The sequence below is a fragment of the Anastrepha ludens genome, chromosome 2 (assembly GCF_028408465.1).
Source record: "Anastrepha ludens isolate Willacy chromosome 2, idAnaLude1.1, whole genome shotgun sequence".
Taxonomy (NCBI): Eukaryota; Metazoa; Arthropoda; class Insecta; order Diptera; family Tephritidae; genus Anastrepha; species Anastrepha ludens.
The window spans coordinates 60,866,266-60,889,474 of NC_071498.1; the positions used below are offsets into that span (position 1 = coordinate 60,866,266).

The 23,209-nt window shown below is 33.8% G+C and overlaps 3 protein-coding genes across 7 annotated transcripts in view; 2 read left to right on the forward strand and 1 right to left on the reverse strand.

Moving 5' to 3' along the window:
- Window positions 1-4,619: 4,619 nt before the first annotated feature.
- On the reverse strand, window positions 4,620-6,209 carry LOC128857818 (uncharacterized). The gene is made up of 2 exons (XM_054093598.1): window positions 5,130-6,209; window positions 4,620-5,007 (listed from the first exon to the last, which is right to left on the reverse strand). The coding sequence occupies exons 1-2, from the start codon at window positions 5,724-5,726 to the stop codon at window positions 4,801-4,803; spliced, it is 804 nt and encodes a 267-aa protein (XP_053949573.1). The 5' UTR covers window positions 5,727-6,209; the 3' UTR covers window positions 4,620-4,800.
- A 1,545-nt stretch (window positions 6,210-7,754) lies between these two features.
- Window positions 7,755-12,480, forward strand: LOC128871594 (DNA repair protein RAD51 homolog 3). The gene is made up of 8 exons (XM_054113461.1): window positions 7,755-8,047; window positions 8,111-8,217; window positions 10,260-10,447; window positions 10,524-10,652; window positions 11,272-11,460; window positions 11,524-11,640; window positions 12,077-12,136; window positions 12,205-12,480. The coding sequence occupies exons 1-6, from the start codon at window positions 7,887-7,889 to the stop codon at window positions 11,554-11,556; spliced, it is 807 nt and encodes a 268-aa protein (XP_053969436.1). The 5' UTR covers window positions 7,755-7,886; the 3' UTR covers window positions 11,557-11,640; window positions 12,077-12,136; window positions 12,205-12,480.
- Window positions 12,481-13,887: 1,407 nt separating this feature from the next.
- The window catches only part of LOC128871592 (annexin B9), a 34,096-nt gene continuing 24,774 nt past the window's right edge, over window positions 13,888-23,209 (forward strand). For 4 of the 5 annotated variants that reach the window (XM_054113459.1, XM_054113457.1, XM_054113458.1 and 1 more), the window contains exon 1: window positions 13,888-13,997. The gene's annotated coding sequence lies outside the window, so the exon portion shown is untranslated. Of the gene's footprint in view, window positions 14,061-23,209 lie in introns of all 5 variants that reach the window. The other variant, XM_054113460.1, reaches the window with a different exon arrangement.

Below are 23,209 nucleotides of genomic sequence, written 5' to 3' on the forward strand. Positions count from 1 at the left end.
GCTTCAAACTTTGAATTTACTATGCCTCTCTGCGTAAAAGTAAATACTTATTTTCATCTAATGAGGTACTGTAAATACATATCGCTGTGAATTTTTCAAACCACATAAAAGAAGAACTTGTGCTCAAATCTGCATACTTATCTAAAAAAATTTTACATCTTCTTGCAATGAGTTTTTCATTTCATCAATTCTTATTTCTCGATTTAAAAGCACAAAAATATAAAAACCCCGTTTTTTTGGTATTTATTCAATCGCCCCTGTACTTGCTCTTCAACGATTGTTTGTTTGGAGTTTTGTATGCAGCGCAGAGCATTTGTAGTAACAGGTTCTGTATACAACGCCTAAGTCACTCAAAGTGCGAATCTAGGTGCAACCGAGAACGTAATAACGAGATTTCATTGTGAAATCAGAAGTATGGATGTGCCACATGGATGGAATGAATACTTAATCATCACATATGCAGATATTAACTACGAAGCATTTAACCTTATCTCAACGCTAATAAAAGTAGCACGTTAGGGGGTTTCAATAGGAGTGTAATCATTTTGTACATAAACACCAACGCTCACTTGACTTTTTTTTATTTTCTGGAAATGCCAAAATGGCACTCAAAGATCTGCATTTTTATAATGATAATTTCACGAACGAACAATGTTTAGAAGTTATTAAAACAAGCTACGCAATAATTACCGTAATGTTGTAACCCTGTAACTTCCTTCCTACTTGGCCTTTGGGAAAATGAGCGTAAGAACTCAGTTGTTTTAGATTTAATGTACGTAACTTAACTCAATATTTTCTTCAACCTGTTATATGGAAAACATTTTTGGATTTGGACTTGATTTGAATTTTGGGCGTGTTTGCAACTAGAAACGTAACATCAGTTATTTTGGGAATACAGAAGAGTGCATATAGCATCAATTGTACAAACAGAGGATTCGAGCATTTTTTTTGATACCTGGAAAGAGCTTCTAGAGCTTTGGATTATCAAAACTGATCTATATAAAAACAAATTTAAAAAAGAGAGGCTTCTTAAAATTTATAAACAAATAGATCAAAAAGGTTTTTTAGTTCCGCAGACAGTTTCATTTCCTTTAGTAAATTAATATTTGAAAATTCATCTCTTTTCAAGTTAAAATCTTGAGATCACATCCACTTTCTTTTTGGTTCAATATATTCCTCATCCGAACACTCATCAATAATTAATATTTTCAATAATTTTTTTGCGCTCATTATAATTAAATTCAATCTATTTCTCAAGAAGTACATATACCTCCAACCTACATATACATAGTACAACCCTATACAGCCTTGGCCAAAAGATTTGGCACCCCACTAAAATAAATAAATAAAAAATAAATAATTGGCGCGTACACTTACACCCACTAAAATACAAGGACGTAATTTGACATGTGACAACAGTAAATTGTATTATGGGGAAAGCCATGGCATACCAAGTGTGAAAAGTCTAAAAGGCTGCATTATTAAAAGTACCCTTAAAATATTTAGGCATTTTAAACTTGGTAGTCTATATCTTTAGTGAAAAATTATCAAGCGGATATGAATAATTTCTTTTATCGAAATGCCTAAAGAAAGGAAGCTTTGTGACCACAAAAGAGTGAAAATCCAAGTTATGAATGAGGAAAGGAAGTCTCAGGTTAAGATGGTGGGATGTTCACGATGCGCAGTCCAATGCGCTATTGAACGATTTGCGGAGACAAAATTCCACCAAAATAAATCAAAAAGTGGAAGAAAACACTGCACTACTGAACGGGAAGACCGAAAACTTATATGCGAGTTCCTCAAGCATCACAAGAAATCAAGGTGCTCTTCTGCTCTTGCAGTTGCCCTGTAGGAAGAAATTGGAAAATCCATTAGTGATCAAACAGCTAGAAAGAAAGCAGAACAATCGGAAAAAGCGTTTGAAATGGGCTCTCCAATACCAATAATTTACGGAGGAAGATTGGTCTAATACTCTGTGGTCTAATGAATCGAAATTCGAGATAAGCTTATGTTAGTTTACCACGTTTTAGAATATCAACAACCATAGCTTCTTACCATAGTCTAATTTCGAAGAAATAACACAAATCATATAAAACAATATTTTAGTTTCCTATAGATAGATTAAAAAAATATCTGCCGTTCGGAGTCGGCTTGAAACTTAGGTCCCTCCATTTGTGGAACAACATCAAGACGCACACCACAAATAGGAGGAGGAGATCGGCCAAGCACCCAAAAAGGGTGTACGCGCCAATTATATACAATATATATATATAGATAGTTGGCACATCTTGTGTGGCGTTCGTGAGACGACGGGTTGGCCAGGGATACCATCCAGATTGCGTGGTACCCACTGTTAAGCATATGGGAGGCAGCGTTATGATCTGGGGCTGTAAGGCTGCTGATAGTGTCGGCGAAATGTTCATTTGCGAGGATCGCATGGACAGTCAATGAGCATAAATGTATTAGAAACTGTACTTTCGCCTTCGTTAACGCGCATTTTCGGCGACACTAATTTAATGCTACTTGTCACAAATCAGCGACTACGAAGCGTTATTTTAGAGACAATAACATTGTTTTGATAGATTGGCCAGCACAGTCTCCAGATCTAAACCCCATAGAGCACTTGTGGGCTATTTTAAGACGTAAGATAAAGGAACAGGAAAGGTAAAATGCTTTACATATAAGTAGATGATCTACTTTTTCGTGCTTAACTCAAAATCCGTAATTAAAAAGGCGATTTCTCTCCCAAAATCTGAGATTATAAAATAATCCTAAATAATAACGATACTTTTTGACATACAATCCTGTGTTTTCTGTGTTATCGATAATTATTATTACGAATGTAAGGAGAAATATCAAAATATAAACTAAATGAAATGGACGCCGGCAAAGAAAACAGGTCTATAAACATAATTCTAATAAACGTTTTGTTAAATATTATTAATTATGGATTCATTTTACAGAAAAAAACGTGTGTCCATAAACCTTGGCATCTTATTATTTATTATAAAATGTAATATAAATATCTCATGGGCATTGCTGCCATAATTTTTGCGATCTCAGTAAACGTCGCATACGGATTCCCACCAACTACGCAATTAAATTAGCTATTCCTTCTCCTTGTATTTTCTTCATTTCGTTAATAATAATATATCATACAAACCAAAACCACCAAAATAATTTCTATGAAGAGAAACCTTTCACAACAGTATTGACAGCTGATTGTCAATTTTGCAGGTCATCTGCCATGTGCAAACGGGTAGATTAATTTGGTGGATTTATAGGTGATGAATGCATATGTGCACGTATTATAACTCTACATAAATCGATAGCAAAATTTTAAATGCGCTTTGCTTAAAACTATGTTTTTTGAGCTGGTGATCACTGTAACTTAAAAACCATTGGTAGATTTCAATAAAATTTATACTACTTTTGAAAAGCATAAAAAACTGGTGCCTGATTGAAGGATTTTTTTTTAATTTCGATTTTTTTTAACAATTAATTGTCGGTTTTTTCTCGAAAAACTGAAAAATATTTCCTGAGGCCGCCATGTTTTATATTTTGGAAAAAAGCTTCGATCAGGGACAGGATTATCTATCAATAAAACTTATTTCTCTTGTCCGAGTGATTTTAGACGAATCTCTAGGGACTTGTGATGATCACCGCAACGGACTTCTGGAGAAACGAGCTCCACACAAACAGCGATAACTTTTACAATTATAAATTTTTTTTGTTTTGAAATTTTGCTAAAGTCAAGACGAAACATGATGTATTAATGCTATGTTTTTATTTTTGTTAAATAAAGCAATTGACTAGTAAAAGAAAATTATTGAAAACTATGATTTTTTCGGGCCTCTGACTACCCCTAACCCCTTAAGTCCTTCAACTAACGGTAAAGTGTTGGGAAATCCTATTAAATTGTACTCATTATTACCATTTACTTTAATAGTTCATAGTTCATAGTAAGGAATAGAAGTGCCTAGCCCTTCCTTATTATCTACAGTGCGTTTAATAACTATAGCGTAGCTATTTATGGAAAAGTTTTGACAAGTTGTTTATTTCTCATTTAAATTGTGTAAGTTACAATAAAAAGAAAAAACTCAACAAATGTTCTTCAAAATTTCAAACTTTCTTGTCAGAAATATAGTGCAACTAAAATCAAATGGGCGGCCGCCTTAGCCGAATAGGTTGGTGTCTGATTATCATTCGGAATTCAGAGAGAACGTAGGTTCAAATCTCGGTGAAACACCAAAATGAAGACAAAGTGTTTTCTAAAGCGGTCGCCCCTCGGCAGGAAATGGCAAATCTCCGAGTGTATTTCTGCCATGAAAAAGCTCCTCATAAAAAATATCTGCCATTCGGAGTCGGCTTGAAACTGTAGGTCCCTCCATTTGTGGGACAACATCAAGACGCACACCACAAATAGGCGGAGGTGCTCGGCCTAACATCCAAAAAGCGTGTACGCGCCAATTATATTATATATCGATACATACATATATAAAATCAAACTTCTAAACCTTAACGGGCATGTTTACAGTAACTTACTAAAGTTTTAGTGCCGTATATACCATAATTGCATACCGGATAGAAAACAAACAAACATTAATTTGTATATAGAATTTCATTTATTTACAATACTTCAGATAATAATATAAGCCAGCAGCTATTAGGCGCATAATCAGAAATTTGATTTCTTATGTAAATTTTTTTCTTTGCTTTTTATAGCGAAAAACAATAGGTATAGGGATGTTTACTAAAGTTGCTCAAGTAAAAAAAAATATGCAAATATTAAAAATTCCGTTATATTTTCTTATCAATACATTTTTTGCGGAAAACTTCCACCTTTAATGGATGACAGACCTCGTCGGGCACTTCATCGCCCACCGTTACGGAAACGTCACCTTGTGGGCAGGCACTTAAGGCAAGCAAAAGATTTATTTCGGCAATAAATTCGATGTAATCGCCTTTGCGTGCAGGACTGGGTTTACAGAAATATTGTTGAGTATCCTGAAAAGTGAAGTACAAACATTAGTCCAACGTCATAAACATACACACGTACATACATACATACATATATTTTGTGGTTATTTAATTTCACATCACTAAGATTTCATATTTTCAATACTCACTCTTGTGAAACCGGTGCACATGAAAATATTCCACACATCATGCACATCTTCCTCCTTCAAACCACGCTCCTCCACCACTGCTTTTGTCAACGAACTATGACAACTGCCCACACGTTCTTTGCCGGTGATCAACTTGTATGTGTAATCATCACAGCGCGTGCCAACCACATCGTGCAGTGCACCACCATCCTCATCTATGCCATAATCGGCTAGAGTGTTGTGAACAAAGGTGGCCATTGGCCGTAAATAGGGAAAATTGCTCCACAAGCGATCGTACACATTCAGATGTGTACTGTGCAGTTGACGTGTTTTGCCCGAATAGAAATGTTCTTTGGTATTATCTAAGTTCCAGAAGTTCATGTCACCCACTTGTGAGCCCTCGCAGACAGTGATGCGACATAAGTCGCCAGCTTGCATTGTCCAGGTGCGTGCTGTGCGCTTTGGCACGATCAGCGCCTCGACGATCGCACCTGTGAGTGCATCTTCCCGTTTGCTTTCGTACTCTGTTGGGTTGACTTGTGCCGAGGGAGGTTTATTATAGCAGATCATTGGTTTGTGCTGTTTGTAGATGCGTTTGCAGTTCGAAGTGCCAACCATTTTAAGTTTTTTTTGTTACTTTGCTTTGGTAAAAAATACACTCAGTTAAAATTTTTGATTGTTTTTTGTGCGAAGCGACAGTCGTTTAACGTTAGACTAACTTTTGAATGTCCGTTAAACATGGGCGGTCTGTATTTATACCCTATTTAGGTAAATTGTCGTTATGTATTTTCCCGGATTTATGTAGTTCAACATGAGAGTATTTGATAAACTTACATACTGATAATAGTCAAATAAGAGCGCTGCCAATAGTTGTATCTACTTGAGACAATTGCGCTCTAAAATAAACAGTGAGCACATGAAAGGTGTCGATATGGTGTTGAGCGTGTTGCATATGGAAGTGCAATACAGTGAACTATTATGAATATAAAAGGGTCGCAATGAAGTTTACGTCTGATTATTTTTTTAACGGCTTGAACATTTTTTAATAATAGGCTTGAAAACGTAAAATAAAAATAAGCAAAACAGAGTTATTGTTCGGGCGGTTCAAAAAATTAAACACTGTAGTCAAGGCGAGCTCCATGGAAGGTGACTTCACTATGACAGCTGATTTATTTTTTCTTTTTGTTGCCTTATTTGTTTGTTTATATTCTCATTGAAATTTTCACATTCGAACGACAAATTGCAAGTATAAAACATATGCAAATGTTGTTGTTGCTCAACGAGCTCATATTCTATGATTTCGCCTTGCTGTGAGTATTCATTTTTATTTAAAAGTGAGCTCATTTCCCAAAATTTGTATGAAAACGTATTTCTGTATTTAAAATTATCCAGAGGCCCGAAAAAATTATGATTTTCAATAATTATTTTTTGGTAGTCAATTTCTTTATTTTACAAAAATAAAAACATATCATTAATTTAAAAAACAAAAAAATTAATAATTGTAAAAGTTATCGCTGCCCAGAAGTCCTTTGCGGTAATCGTCACAAGTCCTTGGAGATTCATTTAAAATCGATAGGACATGAGAAATTAGTTTTGTTATTATGTGATTGATCGAAGCTTTTTTTTCAAAATTAAGAATAGTATGGCCTCAGAAAATATTTTTCAAACGGAGGGATCTACAATTTCAAGCCGTCTCCGAGCTTTTACATGGCAGAAATACACTCGGAAGAGAAAATACTTTATTTAAATCATTTTGTTGTGCTATGCACGGGTATTCGAAGCTACGCACTCCCGAATGATAGTGACGCACCAACCCATTCGGCTACGGCGGCCGCCGACTGTAATACATTTCTTCGAAAATTGTTTTCCGAAAAAATTATTCCGCCTCAATGTATAGAGCAAAATTATAAAAATGTAGAGCAAAACTATAAAATTGTAGAGCAAAATTATACAATTTTAGAACATAACTATTAAATTTTGGACAAATGTACTATAAAAATAATAAAGAAATTATGCCCACAAAGTTTTATAAAATTAGGCCAAGTGGACGGGACACATTCTATGTACATATGTATATCGTATTGCAAAATCGTTGCAGTTTAACAATATTGTTGATGAATAAAAAGTGCTGAATGATAAAATGAAGATATTCGAAATGTTTTTTTTTTTTTTGCAATATTTTTTATTGTTCTAGAATTTGTTTATTGTTTTAACTAATTTATTTATGTATTAGTTATATATATATATATATATACAATATAGGTTATTATGATTTTTTGCTGAAATTGTAATTTTTATATGACTATATCTTTGATGTACATTCGCAAGTATAAATCCGACTGGCTCTAATGAATTCACACTATCGAGCGCGCATGGCAATCGTTTCTTTCGTGCCGTCACTAGATGGCAAAAAGATAACGGAACGCTCGCATTCTTATGTTGATTCATAGGTGCGAACTAAAATTCACTATATCCCCACATTTCAGTTCAATTCGTGATTAAATGCGCAAATATACAAATTTATGTACCGACCTCTTTAAAACATTCATATATGTATATATGTACCTTAAAGTTAAAAATATCGCGAAAAATTAAATCACTATTCCCACATGAAACAAAAATTTTCTGCCGCACATTTTACAACACTGCCAGCAACATGATCAGCTGGAAGCAGGCGAATAACGAAAGAAAACAAAATCAACGGTAGCAACTGCCAATTGAAAATAAAATCGCGGGCTTTTGTGCATAATTTCGTAAATATAAAAATTACTCAGAACTATGTTTAAAACAACTTGCTTTGACATATGGCGCCAAGAAAAGGAAATGCCACACATTGTCACACTTTGCAAGGAATTGGATGACAAGCTGGGAGGTGGCATTGCTACGGGTTTAATTACAGAATTTTGCGGGGGGCCAGGCTGTGGCAAAACGCAAATGTGGTAATGAACTCTTTATAATATTAAAATGCCGTCTAATTCAGCAATGTTATTATCTTTTGATAGCTTACAGCTTTGTATCAATGTGCAATTCCCACGAATAGTTGGTGGACTTCAAAGCAAAGCTGTTTATCTGGATACTAACCAGGACTTTAGTCCGGCGCGCTTGCTTGGTAAAATAATTGTCTACTACTATGATGAAAAAATATAATGAACTAGCATCACCCAGTGGGCTTCGCACCACCATACATAAAATGTTTTTTTTATATCGCAAGAAATTTTTCATATTAAGTTTTCTTTATAGAACTCGTAAAATGTTTAAACAGTTGAATTAGTTGATTTTTTTCATTCAACATACTTTCTAAAGATGTCACAATAGCCTTTTCTGTACTTTTTTAAAATTTGATTGTGGTGGTCACCTATATACAGGTAAGGTGAAAGAGCCGATAAAAACTTGTAATTAAACTTTGATTCTTTAATTTCCATTTCAATTTTTTACGCTAAATAAATTATGCTAAAATAAATTAAGTTAAAAATGTTTTTCCAGTTCCTTGAATGCTCCAGTTTTTATTATATTTTCGCCCAAAATTAATATTAACATAATACACTTACAACCACAACAGTACAACAGAAACGCTCATAAGCGGCTGTGTATTTGTTATTGTTTTTCCCATACAGGCATTTCGTATGAGAAGAAACCATTACTCACATAAAATATCATAACTCAGGAACGGCTTCACCGATTTCAATCAAACTTCACACAAACTACCTCCTCAAAGATAGAAAAGAACTCTAAAATTTTTGTGTCAATCAGTTCGGCGGTTCTTGAGTTATAAGATTACCAAGTAAATGTAATATATAACGACAACTTGAAATAACCCAGGATCAGCAGTGTGGTTAGGAATTTCAGCTGATATAAGGCTATCGATTTGATCCGGAGTTATTTTATGTACCAGCCAAATTAGTATATGTGCGTGCGGCAATCCCCTTTTCTGCCATTGGATGGAGTACATATGGCAACGCACCTCCCCAAATACATATAATTTCACAATTAAATCCATAAGTGCTTTACATTTTTGCCGAAATGGATACTCATGTGGTTCAAACACATCCTAGGGTTATCCAGGTCCACGTTTTGGTCTATATCTCGAGACCCTAGTTACGGAGGGGCATTAAAAATACTCTATACTATAAAATCATCAGCAGCTTCCATTTGCTACCCATATTGTACGAACACATCCTTAAGTTATCGGGGTCCACATTTTGGGCGATATCTCGAGACCCTAGTCACGGAGCGGCATCAAAAATACTCTATACTATAGAATCATCAGCAGCTTCCATTTGCTACCCATATTGTACAAACACATCCTAGGGTTACCCGGGTCCACGTTTTGGATTATATCTCGAGACCCTAGTCACGGAACGGTATGAAAAATACTCTATACTATAGAAATCATCAACAGCTCCCATTTGCTACCCATATTGTACGAACACATCCTTAAGTTATCGGGGTCCACATTTTGGGCGATATCTCGAGACCCTAGTTACGGAGGGGCATTAAAAATACTCTATACTATAGAATCATCAGCAGCTTCCATTTGCTACCCATATTGTACAAACACATCCTAGGGTTACCCGGGTCCACGTTTTGGATTATATCTCGAGACCCTAGTCACGGAACGGTATGAAAAATACTCTATACTATAGAAATCATCAACAGCTTCCATTTGCTACCCATATTGTACGAACACATCCTTAAGTTATCGGGGTCCACATTTTGGGCGATATCTCGAGACCCTAGCCACGGAGCGGCATCAAAAATACTCTATACTATAGAATCATCAGCAGCTTCCATTTGCTACCCATATTGTACGAACACATCTTTAAGTTATCGGGGTCCACATTTTGGGCGATATCTCGAGACCCTAGTCACGGAGCGGCATCAAAAATACTCTATACTATAGAATCATCAGCAGCTTCCATTTGCTACCCATATTGTACAAACACATCCTAGGGTTACCCGGGTTCACGTTTTGGCCTATTTCTCGAGACTCTGGTATCCGATTCTTAAAATTTTAAAACACAAACCATCTACTGAATAGTCCAAACAAAGCCTAAAAATTTGGTTTGGATAGGTGAGCCCGTTCTTGAGTTATAAGATTACCAAGGAAATGTAACTTCTTTTTATATATATAGATTAAATAATATTTTACAGAAATGGCGATATGCACTGAGAAGCGTTTTCATAGAACTTTGCCCAAGTCGGATTTACAAACGTCAACGCAGACCCCCTTCACCGCTAATACTATAATGAATGGTGTTACATATATTTATTGTAAAAGCTATTTAACGCTACAGGCTGCAGTAGGGGAATTGCGCAAAATGCTTAATGAGGATAAAGCGGTAAGCGTAAAAAATCAATAGCTGCCATTTTGCGCGTATGTGGGTATGAAATTGCAATTTGTTTTGTTTTTGCTAGATCAAACTCATCGTAATTGATTCGTTCTCGTTCCCATTGCGTGTAATTGAAGATGTTGCAGAACGCACAGGCATACTTTATAGCTTATTAACGGAATTGCAACAGTTAGTAGTGGAGTATCAACTGGTGGTAAGCGATAATCTTTTAATCGACCTTTTTTGTAGTATCAAAAATGCCCGAACAGAATCAACGAAAACAAAATTGCAAGTAATTAGCTGTTACAGTATTGGTACCATAAACACCACCATTTCAACGGCCTGTCTTGCATTTTCGCCTTTATTAAAGACAAACTGAAAAATGTACCAAAATTTCTCTCTGCTGTCTTCCATTGTTAACACCCTGTAACTCATAACTGAATGGAACAAACAAAAAACAGCAAAAGAATTTTTTAGTGGGAAATGACACCTTGATAACGATCATAAACTTTACATTTTTTGATCATTACTTTACGAGATATCGATCACTATAGCCATCTACCGAGAAAATAACTTATTTTTACCCCAACCTATAAATAAATATAATATAAGGAATTTTCCCCACCGTAGTTAATCTAGTCATTGTGTGTTGTTGTTGTTGTTGTAGCAACAACGGGATGCTGCTGAAGTGACAGCCCTTGGCCGGATATAAATCCGGGTCGTTCCAGTATGTTACGTCATTTTTTAGAGCGTCTAACTCAATATTTTTAATTGCTTCATTGCATTGAGATTTATTTTAAATTTTTTGTCTACATTGCCAAATCGTATTGCAGGTTGTTATAACAAACGAACTGACCACGCGCGTTAACGGCAATGACTGGAAAATATGTCCTGCGCTAGGTGACAGCCATGCGCACAAAATTAATCAGCGCATTATTCTCAGTAAATGCAATGAACAAAAGCATTTCGTTGCACTGGTGGAAAAGTCGAACATAATACCACAAGTAGCAGTACCGTTTGTGGTAATAAATATTTTGATGTGATAAAACTCATAACTGAAATAAACGCTCTCTTTCTTCACATAGATCAAACAAAATGGCATACGTGATGTATCCTAAGTAATGAACCTGCGAGTACATTCCAAAACGCTTAAAAGTCAGATTTCAAATGCTGCTCGATTTGCATGCGATACATTAACAAAGGTAAGTGCGCGAGTGCTTGTAATATAATATTTTTAGTGTCGTGATTAATGACTGTGACGTTGAGAAAATGAGTAACTTGAACGAATTCCAGCTGCATACTTTTGTATTTATAATGAAGTGGCGTTTTATTGAAGTGAATGCCAACGTATCTTTGTGCTCTACCCATATTATTTTACTGTAGTTGTGAATCTATCTCTATGTGGTTGCTATTGCGCTCTGTGGAACTGTGTGAAAAGTGATAAAGCCAGAAGCGCTATTTGTAAGCTTAGAAAAAACGTATTGAAAATTTTCTCTTTTTGGCTGCTGCTGCTCTCAAGATCTGTTGAATGCCGATGATTCACGCTCAGAATACTCTTATTGCATAAAATATTAATGTAATTATATATGAAAGTGTTTATTTCGTTTTATGAGTAAATATTTTTCCTTGCATTTGCAGTGATTTAGAAATTAGCGGAAGTAACGTGAAAATCGGAGAATTTGGCAACAGTTAAAAGCGGTAAGTAATAAAACGATTAGTAATTTTGCAAACATTTTTACTTCGTTCCTTTTATTTTTATTTCATAGGGAATTATATTTATTTATAAATTTTCTTATCAGTAGCCTTTAAATTCATAGAGTACTTAGAATACCGGCGCGCATTTGATATATATGTATTCGTGGATATGGTATGTATGTAGACCAATGTATACTCAAAATGCAGCCCAATTTATTAACCAATTTTTACTATACTTTATTTTTTGTTTTTTGAAATTACAATATTTTTGTATTAACGAATAGCTCAAAAAACTAAGGGAATCCTATTTTAAAGTTTTCTACAAAAATTAGAAAAATTTCCGAAGCTTTTCTTCCGATTCCTCAATTTGATTAGTACGTAGTTTTATGGCTTATTAAATTTATAACAAAGTGCAATTTTGAAGTTGCAAAAAAATCTTGTTATTTTTTTGATTTTTTTTTTCCTGGCGGTGTTGCGCATTTTCTTCTTAAAATAATGTTTGATGAAGAAAAGGGGCAACACCGCCGAAAATAATTATCAATTATATACATATGTATATTATATTTTTATAAAAAATTAATACAAATAAAAAAAAAACGAAGTAGTAAAAATTGGTCAAAATGGCTTTATACAGTTGTCCACCAAAAATTGTCGGCATGAAATTTTTTGTATCATATGTAACCACCATATGCACTATACGGGTGACCCTAACGGGATGCTAGTAGTAAAATATGAGGCAAAATTTTATTTCTGCGGTAGTTAATTTAGAGCGGATTACTTGTTTTCTGCAGGTTTTTAACCAAATAACTTTTAACTTAAAAATACAACAATTTTAATAAACTATTCTTAATTTATGCATTGGGTAGAGGAAAACACTGTACAGAGGATTATATAATATGCAATATATTTCATGTCGCACTGCTATTATTTTGTGGACAACTGTGTAAACCAAAATTCACATAATTATGAGAGCTGTCAATTTAGCATGTCTGTCCGTCCGTGTGCATGCTGACTTTGGTATGCATATTATTCTTTTTCCGAGATTGTTGTTATAAAATTATTTATTTTCAAATACAAATCAAACAAATTATTTTTGATCGAAGAATGTTATCGTAACTAAGCGGAAGAAAAACTGCTTAAAAAAGTTGCTCACATAAAATTAACTACTCTTCGGATGCGATATAAGATGTAAGAACTTTCATTTATATAAAAAAAATCGGGTGCATATAAATATGTAGCTAGATATGCATACATGCCAAGATTTTATGCGTCACATTACTTATTATTATCATTATATTCTTATATTCTTATTATTTTTCGTTGCCTTTCTTTCCATGGCGTTTGTGGGAAAGCAGACTCAGTGTTTGTTTTTTATGAATACAATTCAAAGCATTGTCAAATAAATGACGTCATTTAGAGCAACATGAACAGGTTTTAAAAGTTTCCAATAACCTGAGCAACAACAAAAAATGAAGGTGGTTGTACGTTTTTAATAGCCGGTGTTGAAAATTGTATTTATTTTTGCCAACTATTAAACTCTCAATTTGCGGTTAGAGCGGGAGAGACTGTGAGCGCGCGAGACCCACCTTTTATTGGAAGTAAACTACAACTGAGTATTTGCTCCACATATAAAAGCATAGAAAGCCGGTAGCTTGTCGTTGTGTCGAAAACTTGTCTATTAACATTATCACATTTTACGCTCCCCAAAAAGCTTTTCACACATCTCTATGCGCTTCCAATGGCCATGTGAATAAAAGTAATTACAATTGAGTGGCGCATTTCAGTCTACGTTGAGGCGTTGAAGCATTGAGTGTACACAGTTGGCGGTGAAACACAAAAAAAATCAAAAATACATTCGCTTGTGGTAAATAGAAATTTATTTAAAATAGTTTAGTTTTCAACTTTCACTTAGTGCGAGTACATTCAAGTACGTTTTTAATTTTTGCTTTTGTTTTTGTTTTTTATATTGTTTGTGCTATTTGCTTTCTGAGTATAGAAATGTGCATGAAAATAGTGTGGATCGAAAGAGAAAGTGTGGTAAAAAGTGAATAAATTAATTTTCACTCTAAGGCAGATGAAAAAATGTCATTTGAGTTGGGCGCGGCTTATATTTATTTATTTTTTAATATCTTTTTTCACTTGCCAACGGCAGTGTTAACATTTTGCATATTTGTTGTTCAAACAAAATGCGTAAAAAAAATAAAATTTTTTGTCTGAAATAATATTCTCTTGCTGGAACTCTATTCAAATCGAGCGCTCTAACAGCAGCTGATGACATCATCGTTCCAATTCAAAAACATTTGTAAATAACAACAAGAAATTGGGAATACAAAAGTCAGCAAATATGATGAATGTTAAACAAAGCAAATTAACGATAAAACAACAACAAAATCATCAAAATCTACTCAGTGACTAAGGCCAAATTGTTTTAATATTATTCACATAAGCATACATATATGTACATATGTACATCCATGTATATGTATGTATGTCTATAAGTATGCATGAAAATTATGAATACAAATATGTAAGAAGGTTTTTGTCTAGTCGTGATTGCCACCAAGGCAGTGTAACCGCTGTCTACAGATGAATAATGGATATGCCTAAACAGTTTGTGGAAAGAGTCAATACAATAAAGTTACAGGGTGTTAACAATACATACACATGCATGAATGTATACTCATATAATGTATAACAACTGTAATAATAGATTCAATAGAGTGGCATCTGTTCAAGATCATTCTGCGAAACAGTATCCACTCGCCATACTTTGGGGTATGGGATGTACGCGAACGATACTGCTAATCGCTACATACATATATAAGTACAAAGGGTGGCCCAAGTACGATAATCATTAAAAGTAATGAAATAAATATGGCTATTATTAATGAACTATGATTCGCTGCTGCAGCACAAAAGATTACTCATTCGGTTTTGATTGCTGAACTGACAGTCCTTGGCCAGCTATGCATACATTCCGGTTTCTCCGGTAACGCAGGCCCGACTGCAGTGATAACAGTAGCGATTTCATTTTTATTGCTACCCCACAATCAAATTTTACCAGATCTGGTTGATGTTTTTGGGCTTTATCTCATAAATGACTCACAACTACATTCGTCTTAAGCGGATTCGCGTCTAGATTGTCCGCCAATACGTCAATATTATAGGGTATCTAGTAAACGAAAAACGCCTTTACGGCAAATTACAAAGCTATCAAACAGAGTTAATGAAATTTGTTTTTTCTTTCTTTGAGGGGTTGTTGTTGTTGTAGCACCATAAACATTCCCCATACGTTCCACATATGTATGCGGCAACGTATGTCGTGGCAACGTTGTTTGAGGGGTTGTATGTCATGTCAAGCCATCCCGCGGACATCAAAGATTGTTCATGTACCACTCAGTTTTCAAATTGTAACAAAAAGGGACTATTAGCACTCAATATTGGCTGAAATAGTTTCCAACTGCATTTTCGAAATACAGGCCAAATAACTTTATCTACCAAACTGTCGCTCTGCAAATTTATTGACTCATCGACAATTATGTGCTCATTTATCCATCTCAAGTTGCGACAATTTCGGTTGCCAATATATAGTCGTCGATCATGAAAAAAATGCGACTTGTCAAAAAAACATAATTTTTTTTTGGTAAAATTTGAAGTACAATTTGAGCTGCTTTAATACAAAACTACTAACACTGCGAAAACGCCAACGTAGCGGTCGATCGTTTGCTTGTGATTGCTTTGTCAATGCTAGTACGTGAAATGTTTAAATGCTGAATGCTCAAAATGTTCGCCACTGATCACTTTTTCCCAGTTGATTTGCACACTGTTAGCCGCAATAGCCACATTTTCATCGATATGTAACGCTCAAGGTGAGAGAGGGATCGTGGAGGTTCCGCACTAGCAAATCAATCTCACTGACTTCGTTGAGAGGATGATTTATTTCAGGCAGCACTTTTCAGGATACCCACTTTGAAAATATTTAAAATTTTCAATATTTCCCGATTTTCGTAAACGGATTCATTTCTTTGGTTACCAACTGACGTGACAGTCAAAATTTGTATTGGAGCAAAGTTTTCACTCTCAAAACAGCTTTTAATAAAAAAAACATGCATGTATTTGGCGCTCCCTGTTCACTTGTACATATGTGCACATCTATATATATACATATGTACTAAATTTTTATTGGTACGTAAACATAGTCGTATGTTCTGTTATAAAATGAGATAAAATGTTACTGTGAAAAGAATTGCAACGGATGTGAGAAATACAGCAAAAATTGAAAGTCACAAGTTCATCACGGCACAATCGGAAAAGAGGAAATTTTATACAAAGCAAAATATTGGCATTTATTTATTTGAGGGAGATGAAGGGGGTGGAAAATGCCAACACCGAAGATGCGTGTTTTTCCGTTGGCCCAGTTGAGAATTTTGCAGGCATTGACGGCGATCGAGTAATTTGCGCTTTTTGATTATTAACAACAATTATTAAGCTAGACTTTTGGTAATGACGAATGTAAATACCAAGAAGAGTTCGTGTGAAGTGACTGCAGTATCAAGTACAGAAACAAAATTTATATGTAATCAATCAACTGAATACTTTTTGCGAAGCGCTCCCTTCCACCTTGTAAACGAAATTGAGCACTAATTCGGAAGAAAAAAAAAATAAATCAGCTGCTCTAGTAACATCACCTAATAGGTATGATCTCGCCTTGGTAAATAAATTTGCGCCGTTAAGAGTCAGATCTCCTCTACTGTTCTCTATTTAGTTAGAATTTAAAGGAAAAGCGTTCTCAAACATTCAAAAAAAAAAAGGATGTAATTGAGAACGCTTTTGTGAGAGCAACTTGGCCAGTTTGTGGAAAGAGTCAATACAATAAAGTTACAGGGTGTTAACAATACATACACATGCATGAATGTATACTCATATAATGTATAACAACTGTAATAATAGATTCAATAGAGTGGCATCTGTTCAAGATCATTCTGCGAAACAGTATCCACTCGCCATACTTTGGGGTATGGGATGTACGCGAACGATACTGCTAATCGCTACATACATATATAAGTACAAAGGGTGGTCCAAGTACGATAATCATTAAAAGTAATGAAATAAATATGGCTATTATTAATGAACTATGATTCGCTGCTGCAGCACAAAAGATTACTCATTCGGTTTTGATTGCTGAACTGACAGTCCTTGGCCAGCTATGCATACATTCCGGTTTCTCCGGTAACGCAGGCCCGACTGCAGTGATAACAGTAGCGATTTCATTTTTATTGCTACCCCACAATCAAATTTTACCAGATCTGGTTGATGTTTTTGGGCTTTATCTCATAAATGACTCACAACTACATTCGTCTTAAGCGGATTCGCGTCTAGATTGTCCGCCAATACGTCAATATTATAGGGTATCTAGTAAACGAAAAACGCCTTTACGGCAAATTACAAAGCTATCAAACAGAGTTAATGAAATTTGTTTTTTCTTTCTTTGAGGGGTTGTTGTTGTTGTAGCACCATAAACATTCCCCATACGTTCCACATATGTATGCGGCAACGTATGTCGTGGCAACGTTGTTTGAGGGGTTGTATGTCATGTCAAGCCATCCCGCGGACATCAAAGATTGTTCATGTACCACTCAGTTTTCAAATTGTAACAAAAAGGGACTATTAGCACTCAATATTGGCTGAAATAGTTTCCAACTGCATTTTCGAAATACAGGCCAAATAACTTTATCTACCAAACTGTCGCTCTGCAAATTTATTGACTCATCGACAATTATGTGCTCATTTATCCATCTCAAGTTGCGACAATTTCGGTTGCCAATATATAGTCGTCGATCATGAAAAAAATGCGACTTGTCAAAAAAACATAATTTTTTTTTGGTAAAATTTGAAGTACAATTTGAGCTGCTTTAATACAAAACTACTAACACTGCGAAAACGCCAACGTAGCGGTCGATCGTTTGCTTGTGATTGCTTTGTCAATGCTAGTACGTGAAATGTTTAAATGCTGAATGCTCAAAATGTTCGCCACTGATCACTTTTTCCCAGTTGATTTGCACACTGTTAGCCGCAATAGCCACATTTTCATCGATATGTAACGCTCAAGGTGAGAGAGGGATCGTGGAGGTTCCGCACTAGCAAATCAATCTCACTGACTTCGTTGAGAGGATGATTTATTTCAGCCAGCACTTTTCAGGATACCCACTTTGAAAATATTTAAAATTTTCAATATTTCCCGATTTTCGTAAACGGATTCATTTCTTTGGTTACCAACTGACGTGACAGTCAAAATTTGTATTGGAGCAAAGTTTTCACTCTCAAAACAGCTTTTAATAAAAAAAACATGCATGTATTTGGCGCTCCCTGTTCACTTGTACATATGTGCACATCTATATATATACATATGTACTAAATTTTTATTGGTACGTAAACATAGTCGTATGTTCTGTTATAAAATGAGATAAAATGTTACTGTGAAAAGAATTGCAACGGATGTGAGAAATACAGCAAAAATTGAAAGTCACAAGTTCATCACGGCACAATCGGAAAAGAGGAAATTTTATACAAAGCAAAATATTGGCATTTATTTATTTGAGGGAGATGAAGGGGGTGGAAAATGCCAACACCGAAGATGCGTGTTTTTCCGTTGGCCCAGTTGAGAATTTTGCAGGCATTGACGGCGATCGAGTAATTTGCGCTTTTTGATTATTAACAACAATTATTAAGCTAGACTTTTGGTAATGACGAATGTAAATACCAAGAAGAGTTCGTGTGAAGTGACTGCAGTATCAAGTACAGAAACAAAATTTATATGTAATCAATCAACTGAATACTTTTTGCGAAGCGCTCCCTTCCACCTTGTAAACGAAATTGAGCACTAATTCGGAAGAAAAAAAAAATAAATCAGCTGCTCTAGTAACATCACCTAATAGGTATGATCTCGCCTTGGTAAATAAATTTGCGCCGTTAAGAGTCAGATCTCCTCTACTGTTCTCTATTTAGTTAGAATTTAAAGGAAAAGCGTTCTCAAACATTCAAAAAAAAAAAGGATGTAATTGAGAACGCTTTTGTGAGAGCAACTTGGCCTCCCTCACTTAGTCAAAAATTACTTGCTTTAGCTTGCAGTTTTCCTTCCCACAAAATCAAGAAAAGTTACACACAATCAGCTGTGTTGTATTTGAAAACAAAAGCTGAAAGTAGCGGGACCGAAAAACTAGAAAATATTCTACTCTAGTATTTTATTTCGTAAATTTATTCGAAAATATAAGTAAAAAAATAAAATATTCTGTAATGATCGTTTTCATTTATCCCAGCTTTGTCGGTAAAGGAGATTCTCTTTTAAGTCATATCGTGACACAGATGATTTTGCTACTTCCTAAAATATGAATATTTTGTGTTTAAATATTTGTGACCAAATAAAAAATTGCTAAATTCCCCCTAAAATTATTTACGACTCTGTAACTTTTACGGCTGTTTTTCAGTTTGGAGCGTAATTTTATTTTTTGACAGTTCTACAGGTTCTAGTTCGAAAAGTGAAGGATATGCATGTATGCTGCCAGAGTTGAACGATTTGCAATGCTTGTTTGTTTACTGCATATGTGACACAAGGCGAATTTATTACAGGTGACAGCAAACACATATAAGTAAAACCCTACATGTATTTGTTGTTGCGTTTGGTGCAAGCATCATGTCAAAATCAGCAAGCAAATGGAAACATAGGAATGTAAACATACCAATACATACAAACAAAGCATATCATTTTGACGTAAGCCATACCTACGGCGAAAAATTCAGCTGGGTGAATGCTGTCACCTTATTAAATCCACCTTGATGTGACATGACTCAATGTGCCACTTTGAAAGCAATTTTGTTTTTATGTCCGATGACATCGATGACATTCGTATGTTGATGATTCATATGTATGTATGTATTTATGTACCGACTAATTGGTTTTCCGGCGAATTAATATTGTATTCACTACAAATATGTCAGTATTTCAAGTCGAATGCATCACATGAATAGCAATAAATGAAGGGTACTTGCAAATAAATTACTAAAGCAGTATTGCAATTGAATTCTTAAAAAATAATGAAGTATATGCAGGCACACACTCATATGTATATTTTAGCATTCCTATGCAATTAAGTTTTAATATTTTTTTATGCATTTAAAATTGTTTACAAAAGCTGTACTCTACATTTACAGTGGATAAAATTAGCTGAACTTTGAACTTACGGCGCATAGTTAGAGTCAAGTTAACGTAGGCTTTTATGCTGAAATTAGTGGTGCCGTAGCCATAACGCCATAGCCGTCAGCATAACCATAGCCGCAATATTACAGCATTTGTCGATTAGTTATGCCGTAACCACTAACAGCTGATATTGAAGTAGAATTATTGCAATATTTGCAATTTGTCATAAAAACACGGATATTTTTCCACTAATTCTATTAATTTTTCGTCGTTCATTTGTAATATTCAAATTTTTATCACAAATATCAAAACAAATGTAAAGTATTTCACAGTTGCTTACGGTTACGAGGAAAAACCAAAATTCAATAGATACATACAACTACGTTTATGGTTACGGCGTTATTGTATAGCACCTATAATCGTTTACAGTGATGCCAATATGTTTGATCAGAACAGCTGATTGCTGTGGTTGCGGTTATGGCTACAGTATGGCATCACTAATTGCAACTTTAGGGCCAGTTTTTCAGTGCTTGTTTAACTGTGGTGAATTTTAGAAAGAATTTGGTGGAAAGCATAGTTCACTAATATATCGAGTTCGAGTCGATTTTCACTTTTAAAGCAGCCGATTTTAAACTTAAAATAGCCAAAAGCTAGAACTAAACCAGTTAGCAATAATTTTTTTTGGTGGCAATGAACAATTTACGAGAAGTGTAAACGTCAATAAGCACAGTTGGTGTTTAATTTAAATTTTTGTATTTCATTTAACTTTTTTGTATTTTAATTGTTTTGCATTTTATTTTATTCATTTATTCTTTTTATTTATGTTTTAATTATTTTTTTGTTTGTTAATTTTTTTAATTTTTTTTTTATTATTATTATTTTTTTGTCACTTAATTTTTGACTTTCTATTCATTTATTATTTTTATTTATGTTTTAATAAATTTTTTGTTTGTTTATTTTCTATTTAATTTTGTTATTATTTATTTTTATTATTATTTTTTTTTGTCACTTAATTCTTTTACTTTATATTTATAATAGTTAATTTTTATCTCATTTCATTTTACTTACTTAAAACTATAAATCGTCTTATCTTCATTCTCATCTTCGTTACATGCAAAGTTCTAATTATCTTATTAAGATTATCAGCTCATATTTGTGCAATAAATGCAAAATGAATTATATGCATGTGTATGTATATGTACGTACACATGCATGCACATTCACCTTATCTGTAAACAAATAATTGTCAATTAAATGTAGTAATGGGCTGATTAAAATCTTAACTTGAGTGGATCATAATTATATTTTCTGATTATTAACATCACAATAGAGTGTCTTGGTTGTCCAGTTATATGCCAACTGATGTTTAGCGCGAAAGCGCAAGAGCACAAGAAAGCAGGTCAAGCAACAATTTTAAGACTGGGACTAAGTTTAAATTCTTTGATTTGCATAAATAATGCATATTTAATTAGATCGCTTCTGAAATTAAATTTTTCTGACTTCGAAAAATTGAATTTTTTGAATATCTACTAGTACATCATTTAGTATATCTACTTTAGTTTTCGAGGTATTGAAAAATATATTTTTCTTCAGTACCAATGCGAATAAAAAATAGTATTTACTTGTAAATAAAAATTTTACGCAGTAAAGCTATTTTATAAAAAAAAATTCATAAAAAAGTTTCATTAAAAAATAAAAATTTTGTTTTTTATAATTATTTGTTTCTCTTTTTACCTCTTACCTTTGTTTTTTTATTACTATTTAAAATGTATTCGTTATTGCCGCCAACAAACATTATTTTTTGATAAAATGTTCTTCAAAAATTAAGTTAAAACAATTTGTTTATAGTAGTTTCTTAGTTTTTACCTTTTTCTATAGTTTTTTTTTTATTATTTAAAAACAGAATTTTCGTGTTAAAAGTTTTACGCAATATAAGGAATTTTTTATAAAAAATTTTCTTAAAAAAAATAAGTTAAAAATGTTTTTTGTTATAATTTCTTATTATTTACCTTTCACCAATACTTTTTTCCAATCATTTAAGAAATAGTCTTTACGAGCTAATACATTTTTACGCAACGAAAGCTCTTTCATAAACAAAATTTCAGAAAAAAAACTGAAGTATACATTTTTTTAATAATAATTTCGTATTTATTTACCTTGTACCATAGTTTTTTTTTTATTATTTGAAAACAGTATTTTCGTGTTAATAAAAGAATAGAAGTTATTTAAAAAAAATCTTCTTAAAAAAATTAAGTTAATCAATTTTTTTTTGTAATATTTTTTTATTGATTTACCTTGCACCAATATTTTTTTTAATATCATTCAAAAAACAGTCTACGTGTTAATAAATTTTTACGCAACAAAAGCTATTTTATGGGAAAAATTTCTTAAAAAAATTAAGTTTAAAAATTTTTTTTTAATAATTAACTATGTAAGTTTAAAAATTCTTGTCTAATAATTAATTTTTTTTATTTATTTTTTGTCATCAAATGTACATACACAAAGATTGTAGTTGAAAAAAAAAAAAACTTTTTTCTGGCGTAGTTTGGCTTGAGAGTTGAAGAGTTAAGCCAAAATAGTTAAGGTTTTTTATTTAGTGGGTCACTCCCTTAGAATAGAATTTGAGGCTACACTTTGACCTCATGGTCTTTTGTGCCATCTACTCATCACAGTACCAAATCCAAGTATCTTACTTAGAGTTGCGTTGTACCATACGATTTCCTATTTTCCATATAAATTTACTTGTCTTTGGTAGCTTCACACTGAGTTCGCCAGGAGGCTGTAGTGAGTGCCTTTTTCATACTTTCCGTAGATGGAAGAGTTGCCAATTGCCAACAAACCTACATATTTAGAACATTCAGTTGAGGCTTTGTGCCAAGACA